The following is a 14,554-nucleotide window of genomic DNA, read 5'->3' on the forward strand; positions in this document are numbered from 1 at the left end:
GTTCGATCTGCTGCAGAAAAAAGTGCCCAAGTTTCTCAGCGACCAGATCACAGCCAGACTCGACAACATGGAGGACATTCCCTCGCCTCAAAAGAGAAGAAGAAACCAGCTGCAGTGGCCAAGAGTGGGTCCCAGTCCGCAACTTTTGCTGAAGTTGTGAGGCACTGCATACAGCAAAATAAGGAGCTCAAAAATCAGGACCTGTCCGACCTTCTGCGAGTTTTGTTTGAAGTCCTGCGTTCATATGTTCAAGCGATGCAGACTGGCACCCTGAAGAACTTTCTACAGCTCGTTCTTTCCTTTGAGCCCATGATTACCACCTTCGCAGCGACCTTTATCTTATAATATGGCCAGTCATCTTCAACCTCGTGCAACTAACAATCACTGAAAAGTGCCGTTTATTATGCAATGGAACTGCGCTGGGAATATAAGTCGATTAGTCGGCCGAGCCCTTCTACAGCGCCTTCGAAAGAGATCTGAGTTCCGAGCGTACTTGGCACTAAGTACTCTTGGTTACCTGGGTCTAGACGCTAGAGGTCGAACTAAGCGGTTGAAACCACCTTGGTCATTCGCGAGCCTCGATTGTTCGTTGACAATTCCTGACGTACGCGCTAAGCGGAGTTCTCCTCTGGCGGCAACGCGTTCGCTGGAACTGGAACATCTTGAGACTGAATATGCACGTCATCTTCAAATCTCTACTGATGGCTCTGTGGACAAGGTCAAATGATCTATATTGCAGCTGCTTTTCACATTCCCTCTTTGAAGTATGATTGGTCTGTTCGCTTCACTGCAGTCGTGTCCTCCACAACGGCTGAAAGCGTTGCAATTGAGGCAGCTCTAAAGAAAATACGTTTTTGTACACCTCAACCTGTTGTCATTCTCACAGATTCAAAAGCTGCCCTTGAAAGGTTAGAGCACGGGTTCCCTACTGATGCCTTATGTCTTAGCTCCCTACGCTCGGTGCACAATCTCCATATCAAAGGCTTCTCCATACGTTTCCAATGGGTGCCCTCGCACATAGGTATCATAGGCAACGAGATGGCGGACAGCCTCGCCCATAGAGCGCTGTCTGGGAATGCATTGAGAAGAGTGCCTCAAGAGTACAACAGACTGTTCAGAGAAGCGGTGTTGTGCCACTTCAGTTCTTTGTGGAGGTCACCTCACAAGCCATGTGTGATCAAGGGTCTCAAAAGAAACCAAGCCACCTTACTGCTCCGCATTCGCACGGGCTCTGCTCATACCCCTGCGTGGATGTATAAGACTGGCCTGGGGTTATCACCATTATGTTCAACGTGTGGTGTGCGCGGTGACATAGAACATTACATAATGTGCTGTACTGTGTATAACGCGGAAAGGAGGGTGTTATTCGGCTCCCTCAAGAAGACAGGAGTTCCTCACAGTTCTCTTCAGGACATTGTTTTCCCGCGTGGGAACCGGTTGTGTAGGAAGGAGGTCTCTCGCCTTCTTTTAAGCTACCAACAGGACACGGATTTGACCTCCACATGGTGAACTGAGGAGGGACCATTTGTAATTGTGAGGTCTGTGTCTGATTATGTGATTTATTTATTTTAAGTGTTGCTACGGTGGAGCAATTGCCGGCAGCAACTGCAAGGCTAATCCCACCAGTAGCCTACAACAACTCAACTCACTTAGTTGCCACTGCAAGACCTTATAGTGTGTGGGCTGCCGCAGTATATTGCGTTCACATGGCTTTTTCGTTGATGTTTACCCAATTTTGTCCGCGTATTTCTCTGCGCCGCTGTTCCCCAACACGCCAAACACGCATGTGAAATGGACAATGATCAAAATGCAGAATGACGTGCTGTTATGAGTACCTTTAGCATAAAACTACGTGTATTCTGTGAGACCTTACACCTGCCTTGGAGAGGACAGAGTTGGCAAAGCAGAATTCCGCAGCTCTAGGCAGAGCAATGAATGACAAAGGCAAATAAGCTTCATGAAAGGCTTTGAGGATGATGTAAAGAAAGCAAGAAATTGTGTGCGTTCTGATAGAGCGTTTTTAACACGGGGTAAATGTGGAAACATAAACGTGCGTTTTGTTCAAAGCGCCAATTCTTTTGTTTTAGATCTTTCACGTAATATTTTGAGAAATATTTTCGCCGAAGTCTAGCTTTTATCTTATGCTGCACTTTATTGCTAACAATCTAAACCCAAAATATTATAACTTGTCATATCAGCTAAAAAAATTGGTAGCGCATCCATCTTTTCGGCATGATTGACAACGCTATTCCGCTTACCAATATATCTAAAGAGGGATGTGCAATGGGTTTTGTATATTATGATGGTTATTCTGAAGAGCGACGCGTGCCCCATGACACATACTATTTGGCTCAAGTTGGTGAAGAACAGGTTTATTGAATAGTGGCAGATACCCGTTAGTACATACCAAGATACCTATGCTGGCACCAAAGAGGTTCATTGAAGAGCCGCTTATGCCCAGTGTCACATAGCCAGGGACCCAAGTTGCTTCGACAGTCGTTTTCGAACTCTGACCAACCAACCAACCGACCGACCGACCGACCGACCGACCGACCGACCGACCGACCGACCGACCGACCGACCGACCGACCGACCGACCGACCGACCGACCGACCGACCGACCGCAAACTGCGTGAAGTTACCAAAGAATGCCAGGTAATCACATTAAAATTGAAGTATTGAAGTTCTCCTCTTATAAGTAACCACAAGTGTGAACAATATTTTTTTTCAAGGATGATGTTTGTACAAGCCAGTTTTTTAAGGTTCCGTTTGAAGGCAGTAATTTCTACGATGTAGCTGACAATTTAAATGTTCATCTTGTCGATATTTTCTGAGAAAATGTATGTTGAAATTGGAAACTAAAACTTGATAGGTAATTAAATAAATATAACTTGTTCTGCGGCGTAAAACTACTGAATGTTAACCTAGAGGGTGTCCCCCATTCAACACGCAACGTTTCAGATTAACATATACAGTAGTTCATTTTTCAATAAATAGTTTGTATTTACGGCGTCATGGTATCGTTTTTAGGGTACTAACATGTCGAGAAGCTGCGTAAACAAGAAATGTGGCAGCACGATGGCGCGACAGATGCGTCATGCGCTTAGCGACAAATTGATACTAGCCATCATCTGGTGAAAATAGTGAAAAATGTCCACTGTAAAAAAGTAAAACAATGTAAATGTGCTAACATAGTGTACTGACTTCATAGTGGTCACCATGTTTGGGCAAAACGACCAGATGTGTCATCATGATCATCACCATGGCTGCTCATCGTGCTAGTGCACGGTCCAAACCTGATTTGCGTCATTTCAACGTCGCCGCGAATATCCCAGAAACACACCTCATCATTGAAAATAAAAACTCTGAGGTGTACTTTTCATCTTGTAAAATATTACGGATTGCATTAGCTCACGTTTTTTTTTTCTCTCCGGCATTACGTTTACATTTTCCTTCCACGTGCAGGAAGGGCGCTGCAATCGCATGACGCTAACGCAAGCCTGGAGCCCTATTCTAAAGCCCCTTCCCGGCTGGACAGACCGCGAACAGAAAGCGGTCGCTTGTTGGGGCACCCTAAACCCTGGACGTATATTCTAAACCTCCCTAATGTCGCCCGATGTCACACATCTTCTACGTAGAGCTAGCTCCTACGATGAAACGGAAGAAACTGGCGTGCACCTACTGTAGTATCTTGCTACATAGGTAACGTGGTGGACGTGCAAGTCAGCGGCAAGTTCGTGGTCGAATGCAAACTGGCGCGCGCACAAGTGCTCTCGCTTGTGCTATGCGACACGCGCGAATCGTCTTTTCAAAGAGCACACGATGACACGAGGGTGGAGGTATGCACTCTTGAAAAAGGTAGTAGGAGTAGTTGTCACACTTCTAACGCGGTTTATTGAGCGTCAGACACTGAGAGCGCGAGTCCCTCTTCGTCGGTGGGCCGATGATGATAGTGCGTCCATAGGGCGCACCAGTCTTCTTCGCTACGCACTATTTAATACCTTGGTAAACTGCAGTTGATAATGGTAGACTTAGTCAAATTACTGACTAATCAGGGTAGTCATGGTTATTAACGGGTCTGAGCCAGTAGCGTATCGAGGGGGTGGGGCACTCCATCCCACTCCCCCAAGAAATTTCTGTGTTGGTATGGGAACTGCCCAACTCGCGCACTCTCCGGCCGTTCGCAGGGCCGTCCTGTGAAAAGCTTAGGCCTGAGCAGGAGACTGGAATGGACGAACACGATCGTTCGAACGCGTCACCGTTCGCGCAACCGTACACACGAACAATTATACACTGGTGTCCAGCATGAGAGCGAACATATTCGTTCGCTCTGCGGTCGCCGTGAGTACGACATCCTGCATTTGTCGCGCGCTCATTGGCATGTTCTATCGATATTAATTCGGCTGGCTAGGTCAGCCTATAAAAGGCGCAACAAACGCCCTTGTGATTATCTGCACTACTGTGTTGCTGCTCCTTTCTCCCAATAGCAAGTTTGAGACCCCACATCATGCAGCTTCTTTTTAAGTGACAACTGACCATCTTTTGTCTAAAAAGTTCTGATCTCTGGTCCCTGATAGGTGGCTTTCTCGAACCAGCCAGTAAAGACATGTGAGCTAATTGCCATAAAATAAATATTCATGCCATATACATGTGCTGCTCAAACATATGCTCCTACGTATGACTATTCTATATTTCATTCGATGTTCGCTACTTACTATCCGTATTCGAAAAAGTTCACGTTCGCCCACCTCTAATTATTGTCAAAAATTAAATTTGGTGTAAATATATATATATATATATATATATATATATATATATATATATATATATATATATATATATATATATATATATATCAATGAGAAGAAAGGAGGTTCACCAACGGGCCCAATTTTTATAAATAATACCATACGAAGCCAATAAACAGAGACACCAAGGACAACACAGACGAAATTGTTTGTACTTACTATTTGAATTAAAGAAAATGACGAATTAATGGAACTGAAAGTGGATGAAAAAACAACTTGCCGCTGGTAAGGAAAGATCCCACCTCTTCGCATTACGCGTGCGATGCTCTACCAATTGAGCTACCGCGGTGCCGTTCTCCCATCCATTTTCTCGGGTATTAACGTCCTACTACTAAAACTAACTCTGGTAGTGTTAGCCAGCTCCACCACTCACAAACCTTGGCAGAGGATGCGGAAAATCCTTTCTGCCGCAGGCGTCACGAGCACGCGATTTTTCGGGTGAAGCAAACTGGTGAATAAGCCCGCACATGCTACCTGAAGGCACCACTTCTACCGGATTCGAAACCCTCGTTATATAATAAACCAGAAAAAAGAGGGTTAACCAAGGGCTCCGATTTTTATTAATCATGCCATAAGAAGCCAACAAACGAAGACACCAAGGACAACACAGGGGAAATTTTTTGCACCAATTTGTGGTAGAGCATCGCACGCGTAATGCGAAGACGTGGGATGGTTCCCAACCTGCGGCAAGTTATTTTTTCATCCGTCTTTAGCTTACTGTATTCAGTTAGTCAGGACAAACAATTTCCCCCGTGTTGTAATCGGTGCCTCTTTGTCGGCTGCTTATGATGTCATTATATATATATATATATATATATATATATATATATATATATATATATATATATATATATATATATATATATATATATATATATATATATATATATATATATATATATATATATATATATATATGTGTGTGTGTGTGTGTGTGTGTGTGTGTGTGTGTGTGTGTGCGTGCGTGCGTGTGTGTGTTGATCCAAAATAAAAAAGAATACTTTAGGGCGCAGCACAGGCACTCACACTCACAAGACGGGAAAACAAGCAAAAAATAACAACGAAGGCGAGATACCGCACAATACCGTCTCTAGTATTTTGCGCACATGTCCATACTTATAAACAGGTTCTTCACCCGCCGTAGTTGGTAGTGGCTTTGGTGTTGCGCCGCTAAGCACGAGATCGCGGGATCAAATCCCGGCAACGGCAGCCGCATTTCGACGGGAGCGAAATGCAAAACAGCCTTGTACTTAGATTTAGGTGCACGTAACAGAATGATTAGACTCCTTTTTAGCAAGAATCTTGAGAAATCTATTTTGAAGTCGTGTAAGCTTATCGGTGTATGTGTTGTGCCATCCCATACTAGAAAACTGTAGCGAGCATAGGATTGATACAATGAGTGGTAGATAATAAGTATTGTTTCCAACGGAAGTAGGTAATGGTTGCGATAAATTATATCAAGTATACGTACTCTTTTTGTCACCACCTGACTTACTTGTGTTTCCCATAACATATTATTAAAAGATATGAGAGCTAAAGTTTTACCGTGATAGACAATTTGGATAATGGTAGTATATGAGAGAGAGAGACAAGAAGATACATGAACCTACTTGATTTTTGCTCGAAATATAGTTGCCTTGGTTTTTTCTGCATTAATTACTAACCCATTAGAGCAAGCCCAGTTGTATAACTTCTGTAATACTTGATTTCCTCTTTGTATTAACTGGTGAATGTCTTCGTGTGCAAAACATACACTCGTATCATCAGCATAAACGATAAATTTTGTTTAACAATCTATGTTTACAATATGATTTATGTATATATTAAAAATAAAAGGGCCTAATATACTGCTCTGAGAAACACCGAGAGAGCTTGATCTAATCGTCGAAGCAAAATTACTTATGTAGACTTTATTGTTTCAAAATTAATCTTGAGTCCCCCGCTACGGCGTGCCTCATAATCAGATCGGGATTCTGGCGCGTAAAATACCATAATTCAAAAAAAGTTGTTCACTGCTCTGAAAGCTGTTTTTTCAAGGCCACTAACTCGAAATGGTCCAAGTATTGTCTAAAGGGAGAACGGATGTTTCCTCAGAGCCCCAAGTTTAAAGCGCATCTGTTGCCTTTGCTGCGAGTTTAATGGGCCGTTTAACAGGAAGCGGGTTATGTCCTGGTCAGCCACTCCACATGTACATGACGCGGAGCTTGCACGATCAATTTTATAAAGAAAGCGCTTTGTGTATTCCACACCAAGGCCACATCGGTGGAGCAACCTTTCCACATTTCGCGATATCTTCTCTATACACCGGATTTCAGTCCAGGGTCTGCGGCACACAAAATTGAATTGTTTGGACACTTCATAAAACCATGTTGGATATAACCTTGTCGCTTAGAGTTTTCATAATATCTTCCTAACTTTAGTGTTGAACAGTGAAATGCTGTATTCTTCTCCATGTTCTTGTGCGCGTTTCGGTAATTCGTCCGCTCATTCTTGTTTAGTTAAGCCGGTGTGACTGGAAACTCATCGAAATTCAATTTAGTGAACACCAGTACCAGGAACTTGTGTTTGCGCCGCAATTTTTAAGACTATTTTACTCTGTGCATTTTTTGCCTAAAATTCGCAGAGAAGCTCCTGAGGAGAATGTGAATCTTGCGAAACTGCCCATTCATTTGAGGGCTGACTAACCGCAATAAACCTTGTCGCTTCCAAAATCACGTACAATCTGTCGCCGTTGGTGGAGTAACATGACAGAGTTGAAAGAGGCGCTGCACTCTTAATGTCGGTATAGCAATAGCACACGCTGAACTCTCTTTTGTGCATGAGCCATCTGTGTGCACCTGCTCTGCGTTGGTGCGTTGGCTTTGCACATGAAAAAACACTAATTGAACCACACCGGTCGGAAAACTTTTTCTTCTTTCCTTGGATGTTTAAAAAAAACTCGTAGCTTTGGGTATATTCATGATGGCAGCGATACATCATTGTGGCCAAAAACGGGTATGATTGATTCATACCCAACCAGCTGTGAATGTAAATTACATCTATTTCTCAGAGGTGACACTTCCTGTAGCTTGTGGCCCTGATGCTGAGCAAATATACGGAAAAGAATGCCATAATGTCCCCTCTTGCTGAACACAGTGACTAGAGGCTCTCGTGCTTCTGCGATGACCAGAGTGCTTGACGTCGGCTTAGTAACGCCAAGACAAACTCGAAGAGTTGTTCCAGTCAATGGAAAGCTTTAGTTTATCCGGTATTCGGGTAAACACAGGCGGACTGGGCGTTGAACCGGTGGTGCGGAGGTGTTAACGTGAGTTGCCTCCACGGCGCCGCCACGTGGTGACGCAGAGCTCAAGAAGGTAAACACAACTACTATAGCAGTAACCAACAGTATTCTACTTTGCTGTGGGTGTAAATTTTCTGCAGCAATACGATTACGCCACTGCCAAAATTTTGCACCAGCAGCGCAGTAGAATACACTTGGTTACTGCAATATTAGCTGTGTTTGTCTGGTTGGGCTTCGCGAAACCAGGTGGCCTGCACCGTACAGGCCACTCACATTTACGCCCTCCGCTACACCGGTTCAACGCCCAGTCCACCTGCGTTTACCCGAATACTGGACTAGCTAAAACGCTCTATTAAGAGCAATTTGCCTCCTGAGCGTAACACGCCGTTGAGTACCGGCAATGAATGCCCTAAAACTGATCGTACTAAAGCGGTGAAAGTTCAACATGCTTCAGCAAGCTTCTTCCGCTTGCCACGGGAGAATTTATGTGTGTGTATGTCACCAGGCTGTCAAAATATGTTGTTTAAATCGCAGCATGTTCTTGGCCACACGTGGTACCTCTCCGCTGACTTCCAGCTCTTCGCTGTTTCGCTTCTTACGCTGGCGATGCTGCGACGGTGAGTTCTTTCACAAAACACTTGAGAAACGGACGCCACGTAAAAGAAGTGTTCATCAAAGGTGCGCACTGCTTATGCAATAAGAGCGAATGCCGGGAAGCATCACAAAAGGTGCAATTTTTCATCAATCTGAATGTTTAGAGCTTTTAAAATTTGCGATGATACATTCGATGTTTACTTCATTCCTAATATTCAACAGGTCACTCATCATTTCGACGTTACGTGATACGATGTGAAGTCTATCATGCTATCGCCTGAAATTTTAGGTTGTTTTCTGCACGCTTATGCTTAATGAATTACTACGCAGCCTGTACTTGCCACGTACGATTATATAAACCTCCTGACGTAAAGCTGTGTCAGCATATCTTGAAGCCAAACTTAGAAGTGGGTGTTAACTACGCAAGCGACGAAAAGTTAATTTCATTTTCATGCAGTAATCTATCGTGAAAAGGCTAGTCTGATATAAAGAGATTTGCTCAAGGTAGAAAAAAGTATGTCGCCACACTACTTTCTCTCGCCCTGTATCAACGAATGCTTTACATAAAACAGAAATTGATGGATGAAAATTTTGAGAAGACGACCTTTGTTTTAATTTTTATTGATAGACCTTCTTGTGAATTCTTGAAGAGATATGCTGATCTGAAAGGAAATGACCCAAGTGTAGGTCACACCACAGTTTCAGTTCAATAAAGATGTGAAAACGGTGATGTTTCTATGCTTTTAAAAGGGTAATGTTTCTTGCATTTATTTTGCAGTTATCTTTCTAGAAAGCTATAATGAATCAAAGTATATACCGACATCTACATTTAAACATAATGCCTAAACTCCGTTGCATGAAAAGCCGGCAAAGCTACGGAGTCATACTTCTGACCCTGCGCACATTCGCGACAAATAGTGTAGTGTGCGGTGTGCAACCTTGCCCTCTCCTTTGATCTGTATATGTTCGAGTGTGTCTAGGGCTATATGCGAACTCCATTTATGTCTTTTAGCAAGCTTTGCTCTATCTTTAGGTATACGTAGTGTAATTCGGTGCGACATTAGGTGTAATATTCTATGCTGCAACATATGACGCCATTCTAACTAGCAAGGCGCCTGAACACATTAACAACTAGGCGAGCGCAGTGGCACGTTTCTACTATGATCGGCCATGGCGCACCGCTTGCGCTTACGACAAAAAACAAATATAGTGAGTCGCACACAGCACAAAGGTGCAGAAATAATGCGTGACTTGGCGCAAGCTTACGTCCAGGGAGAGAGAGAGAGAGTATCATTGAAGGAGAACGCCGGTGTGCACCACGTAGGACGGCTAGACAGGAGCACGCGAGCGTGCACTTGAGCCCTGCCGCACGCTGCTGCGCGTAGCTGCGTCGGCAGCGTAGCGTAAATACCGCGGCTACCGCGAGGCGCCGCAGCGAACCCTCTCGGGTAACGCCGTTGGCGGGGCAACGCCTGCGCTCTGCTACAGGTCTCATTGAGTTTGTTGTGGTGTACTGACCTACACATAAGGTGTTCACCGCATACCATTGTTCTGCGAACGCAAGCTTGGTATCACGCAACGGGATAGGTGGAATACATTGGCATGCTTCCGCGCTTGCACGATTAATTCGACTATGAGTATACTACGGCCTTGACTGCAGCAGCTACAACTTTTGTAGAATCTTACGTCATTCTTTAATCTATCAGAGCGAACTATGCACAAAAAAGAGGAAAGCAAATCAAGAAGCGCGGCATGCTGCGATATCTTAATTGGTTACTGGTACAGGGAGTAATCCCGCGCGGTTATCTATAGTACGGCTAAAGTGGCCTTGCAAGTGCTAGAGTATTCGGCGATACTATCGCGTCAAGTGGTTGCAGCCACGGTTGCCAGGCATATCATTCTTCACTTTATAAAAGAGACGCGGCTGCTGTCGCTTGCACGACTTCATATAGGCAAGCGACGTTCAGCTCATTACGACTAGGCTGTAGCTCATTAACGAGAAAAATGGATAACTGTGTGCGCTGTAGACATTCCCTTGAGCTGCACTAAACCGTTACAATAAGTGTGAAATACGTTCGGGCAGTTAGAACTGCCACGAAGCGACCAAATTCACAGGTGAAGTTGGTGCATTGAACATAGTATTGCATTTTTCGCACTAATGTGTACTTTATGAACGGAACTGCACACGTAACACCCTACTAGCATAACGGCATGTGGGTATGATAGGCATGTTGAATTGCAATGAAAGAGCGCTGGAGAAATAGCACCACACATAAACGCACTTGGTGAAGCAAGGTAAGCGACCATTATAGAGTCTGTGTCCGTCCCTGAAAATGACGGCCGGAAACCCGCACAGTAGCAAGTAGCACAGGGTTGTTAGTTTTATGCAAGTTACTTATGCTCTTGTGATCAAGAAATTCTTGTGTAAGGTGCGTCAAGTCGACTCTCCAAGATCACATGCTTTTTCTGGAAACTGACAACAGTGCATACGCGCAGCCGGAAAACACTGGCCATAGGAGCATTTGCCCTGCTGTCTCTGTGTGGATACGCCATTGGAGCGTGGGCACTGGTGTCTTCTGATGTGCTACCATTCATGGTATTTCCTGGACAAACACCTGAGTGAGTATAACAGAAACATGGGCCTATAAATGGCGAGCTTGAACCTATTGCCCTAGAAGCTCAACACCGACGGCATTTAGCCTGATTATTGCGTGTGCAGGGGCGAGCAGTAAAGCGATTGGGGTTTGCATACTGGAAAATCCTGTCTTTTATCGCTCATGCGTGCGAGGGATATCTCTCGGTGTGCTGGAATGGATACTTCCCTCAATCCCTCCATAATTAGAAACCAGAACCATGTCAGTGGCTTGCAGTCACTGGCAACCAGTTTCTGAAAGTTTAGGAAAAATTCCTGGCCCGACTAACCTTCAATGGTTTTCTATAATAGTTAAATTCATTGTTCTGAACGTGTTTGCTTGCACTGACACGGGTAGCATCGATAGTAGCAGCAGTTTATTCATCGTAGATTCTAGACCAATCCTCCCTTTGTGCACACTGACATGCAGGCATGTCATCACCATGACGAAAAAAATGGCAGCGCGGCTACGAGCACACATGTTGCGAGTAGAGAGACGTGTCGAACTCCTGTCAAACTTCCTTGCAGCCTTCACTCCTTGTGCCCATTACCTACGCGTCCACCACCTATGCCACACTTGTTTCGCATGGTCCCGTGGCATTGAACGATGAACTGCTGACAAACAACGTTCTTGAAGTATAGCCTCCCAGCATAGACATGTACTTTCACCAATTTATTGTAAGCTCGCAGGGTATCCCGTATACATTCGCAAAGGTTCAAGCAGAAATGCTGAGCATACATGCAGACTGGTACACGTTACAGAAAAAAATAATCGATTACAATTACACTTACCTCATTAAAAAATGTAATTCATTACATTGACCAATTCGTTCCAGATGAATGTAACTGAGCAAATAGTAAAAAGAAATAAAGTTATTTTATGTTACTTTCCTTAAAACCTTTATTAACGTTGCACTAATGAAGTAAATAGAATTAACGTGCTTGGCTTTTTTAGCGATTCCTTTGCAACCCATCACACGTTGTTTACATTCTCTAACAATTGATTTTCAAAAATTTTATCGTTCATCTTTTCTTGTTTTCTTGTGCGGACATCAAGCAACGATGAAAACTCGCTCTTTAGTTTTTGTAATTATTTCATTGAGGTGAAAATAAACAATGGAATTATTGATGCCATTTGCTAGCGATGGTAACGCCTTTTGACTTGTTTAATAACAGAGAATAAGGAAAAAAATAATTGCATTAGCTGATACCTAAATAAAACAGAAGAGCATGTAACAGTCCTAAGAACACATGTCTATATCGGAAAGTTCTCATTGTAACAAAGACCGCGAATGTCTCACTCGATGTGCACGTTGTCTAGGTGTTGCGGCAAGCATCGAGGACTAAAAATAATAGGAGAAAGTCCCGAACGTAACTGTCACGCTTTCATCATGGTTATTCCCGTACTTTTACGATTTACGAGGAACCACGGTAACGTAAGTGCAAAAGCTACCTTTCAACCGCTTTCACTCGAGTATTAAATGCACTGCTCACCACTCTCTTAGTCAGAGCAATTGCTTCGGCACGACGGTCTACAAAGAAAATGGAAAACTGAGGACGACATTTTACTGGAAGCTTACGGGTAGCCAGCAATATTTAGACTACAATGGCCATCACCTGCGACATCACCCACGATGCAAGCGAGGAAGTTTTGTCGGACAAGCGAAACGAATAAGAAGAATTTGCAATGAAGACAGCGGTTATATACACCACCTAAAGAACCACAACGCAACGCTAGCAGAAATAAACTATCCACAAGTTCCTTTCGGCAAGGCTTATGACACCGCATCAAGATTGGACAGGCAGTCGGATTTAGCTGGAGAGTCAATCGGAATGAGCTAATAAACAGCCTACACCGCAATCTGAGAAACCACCAGCCTTTATAACAAAATATTCTAATGCACTCCCGAACATAAACAATATCCTACGAAAATACCACCCAATATTATCAAGTTACGAGTGTCTGAGAAAAGCGTTCCCTGCGGTACCAAGGGTGACCTATGTCCGCAACAGAAACATTAGAGACATGTTAGTGCACGCAAAAGTCAGCCAACATCATTCCCCTGTAATAAAAGCATGTTGTCGCCCCAGGTGCAAAACCCAGGTGCAGGTGCAAAACCTGCAGGCACATCAAAAGGTACATTAAAATTAAAAGGACCACAAGTTACACGCGAAGTGAAAAGTGGCTTTACTTGCACTAGTTCCGATGTAATTTATGCACTGTGAAAATATTTAGACCCTTAAGGGTGTTTTCTTGTCGCACGGGTAACATTCCTACCATTAGGGCCTTACAAAAATTTATAGAGGACGAAAACGAAGCTTCAACTAGACGTGCGATGACAGAACACGTAGTTGAAAACAATGCAATCATTCTGACAGTCTTGGGCGCGCAGAAATATCCGACAGGAGAATTTCACAGGGAGGTTATTTAAGGTGCCTTACAACTTTGTAATTGACATGTTCGCGGTTCAAACAATGATTAAAGAGTTCCCTAATTAAAAGCAAATAATTAATTAATACTTCGTGATGAAAAATGTACTGGTTGTAAGTACACACGACTGCCGCTATTATGCAGTCGGCACGATTTCGCTAGAGCTCTTGGTTCTTTTTTTTTAAATCTTGGTCCAAGGTAACTGGTACACCCGGTATACTGTGCTGAGGAAAGCACATGTCGCCGTACAGAAAGACCAGTCCACTTGTCGAAACGTTGGCTCCCACTTTTACCTTGTTCTCGATTTGCTGATTGTCTTGCATTTCCATCTTCTGCCTTCCCCGTGTCTTCCCTGCTTTATAAAAGCAGCACGTGTACAACAAGTGAGCCAAACCGTAAAAGAGAACGGGACTGGAGGAGCACGTCGTACACGGTGGACGTAACTGACAAATGACTAATGACGCTCGTACAGTCGAAGATATTTCTTGAACAAGGGAAGCGTTCACATCGGAAGTTGTATTAGAAGTAATGGTTCCCAAATAAGGACGGGGTGCGACCAAAATGCGGCAAGTACTGGTTTCCAGAGACAACCAACCGGATGCAGTGTAGTTTAGGCGTGACTTAGTCAAAGCGCAATGAAAGTATTCGCGTTTTGCAGTAAGTTTCGTGTGTAACAAAAAAAACGTGTGATTAACTTAAATCAATTCGCATGTATTCCACGAGTTGGAAGAGGTTTCATTTATATTTCTTTATTTTTTTGCAAGGGGACACGTAGATGACGATTTTTCTGTATACATATATCTTTTTAT

At 43.7% G+C, this 14,554-nt stretch overlaps 1 protein-coding gene across 1 annotated transcript in view; it reads left to right on the plus strand.

Moving 5' to 3' along the window:
* LOC142583548 (nose resistant to fluoxetine protein 6-like) overlaps positions 1-14,554 on the plus strand; it is a 38,882-nt gene that overhangs the window by 13,958 nt on the left and 10,370 nt on the right. The window contains exons 5-6 of the mRNA XM_075694066.1: positions 8,623-8,705; positions 11,179-11,301. Of these exons, the coding sequence (XP_075550181.1) occupies positions 8,623-8,705; positions 11,179-11,301 (206 nt within the window). The remainder of the gene's footprint in view (positions 1-8,622; positions 8,706-11,178; positions 11,302-14,554) is intronic.

This window comes from Dermacentor variabilis, chromosome 1, assembly GCF_050947875.1.
Source record: "Dermacentor variabilis isolate Ectoservices chromosome 1, ASM5094787v1, whole genome shotgun sequence".
Classification (NCBI taxonomy): Eukaryota; Metazoa; Arthropoda; class Arachnida; order Ixodida; family Ixodidae; genus Dermacentor; species Dermacentor variabilis.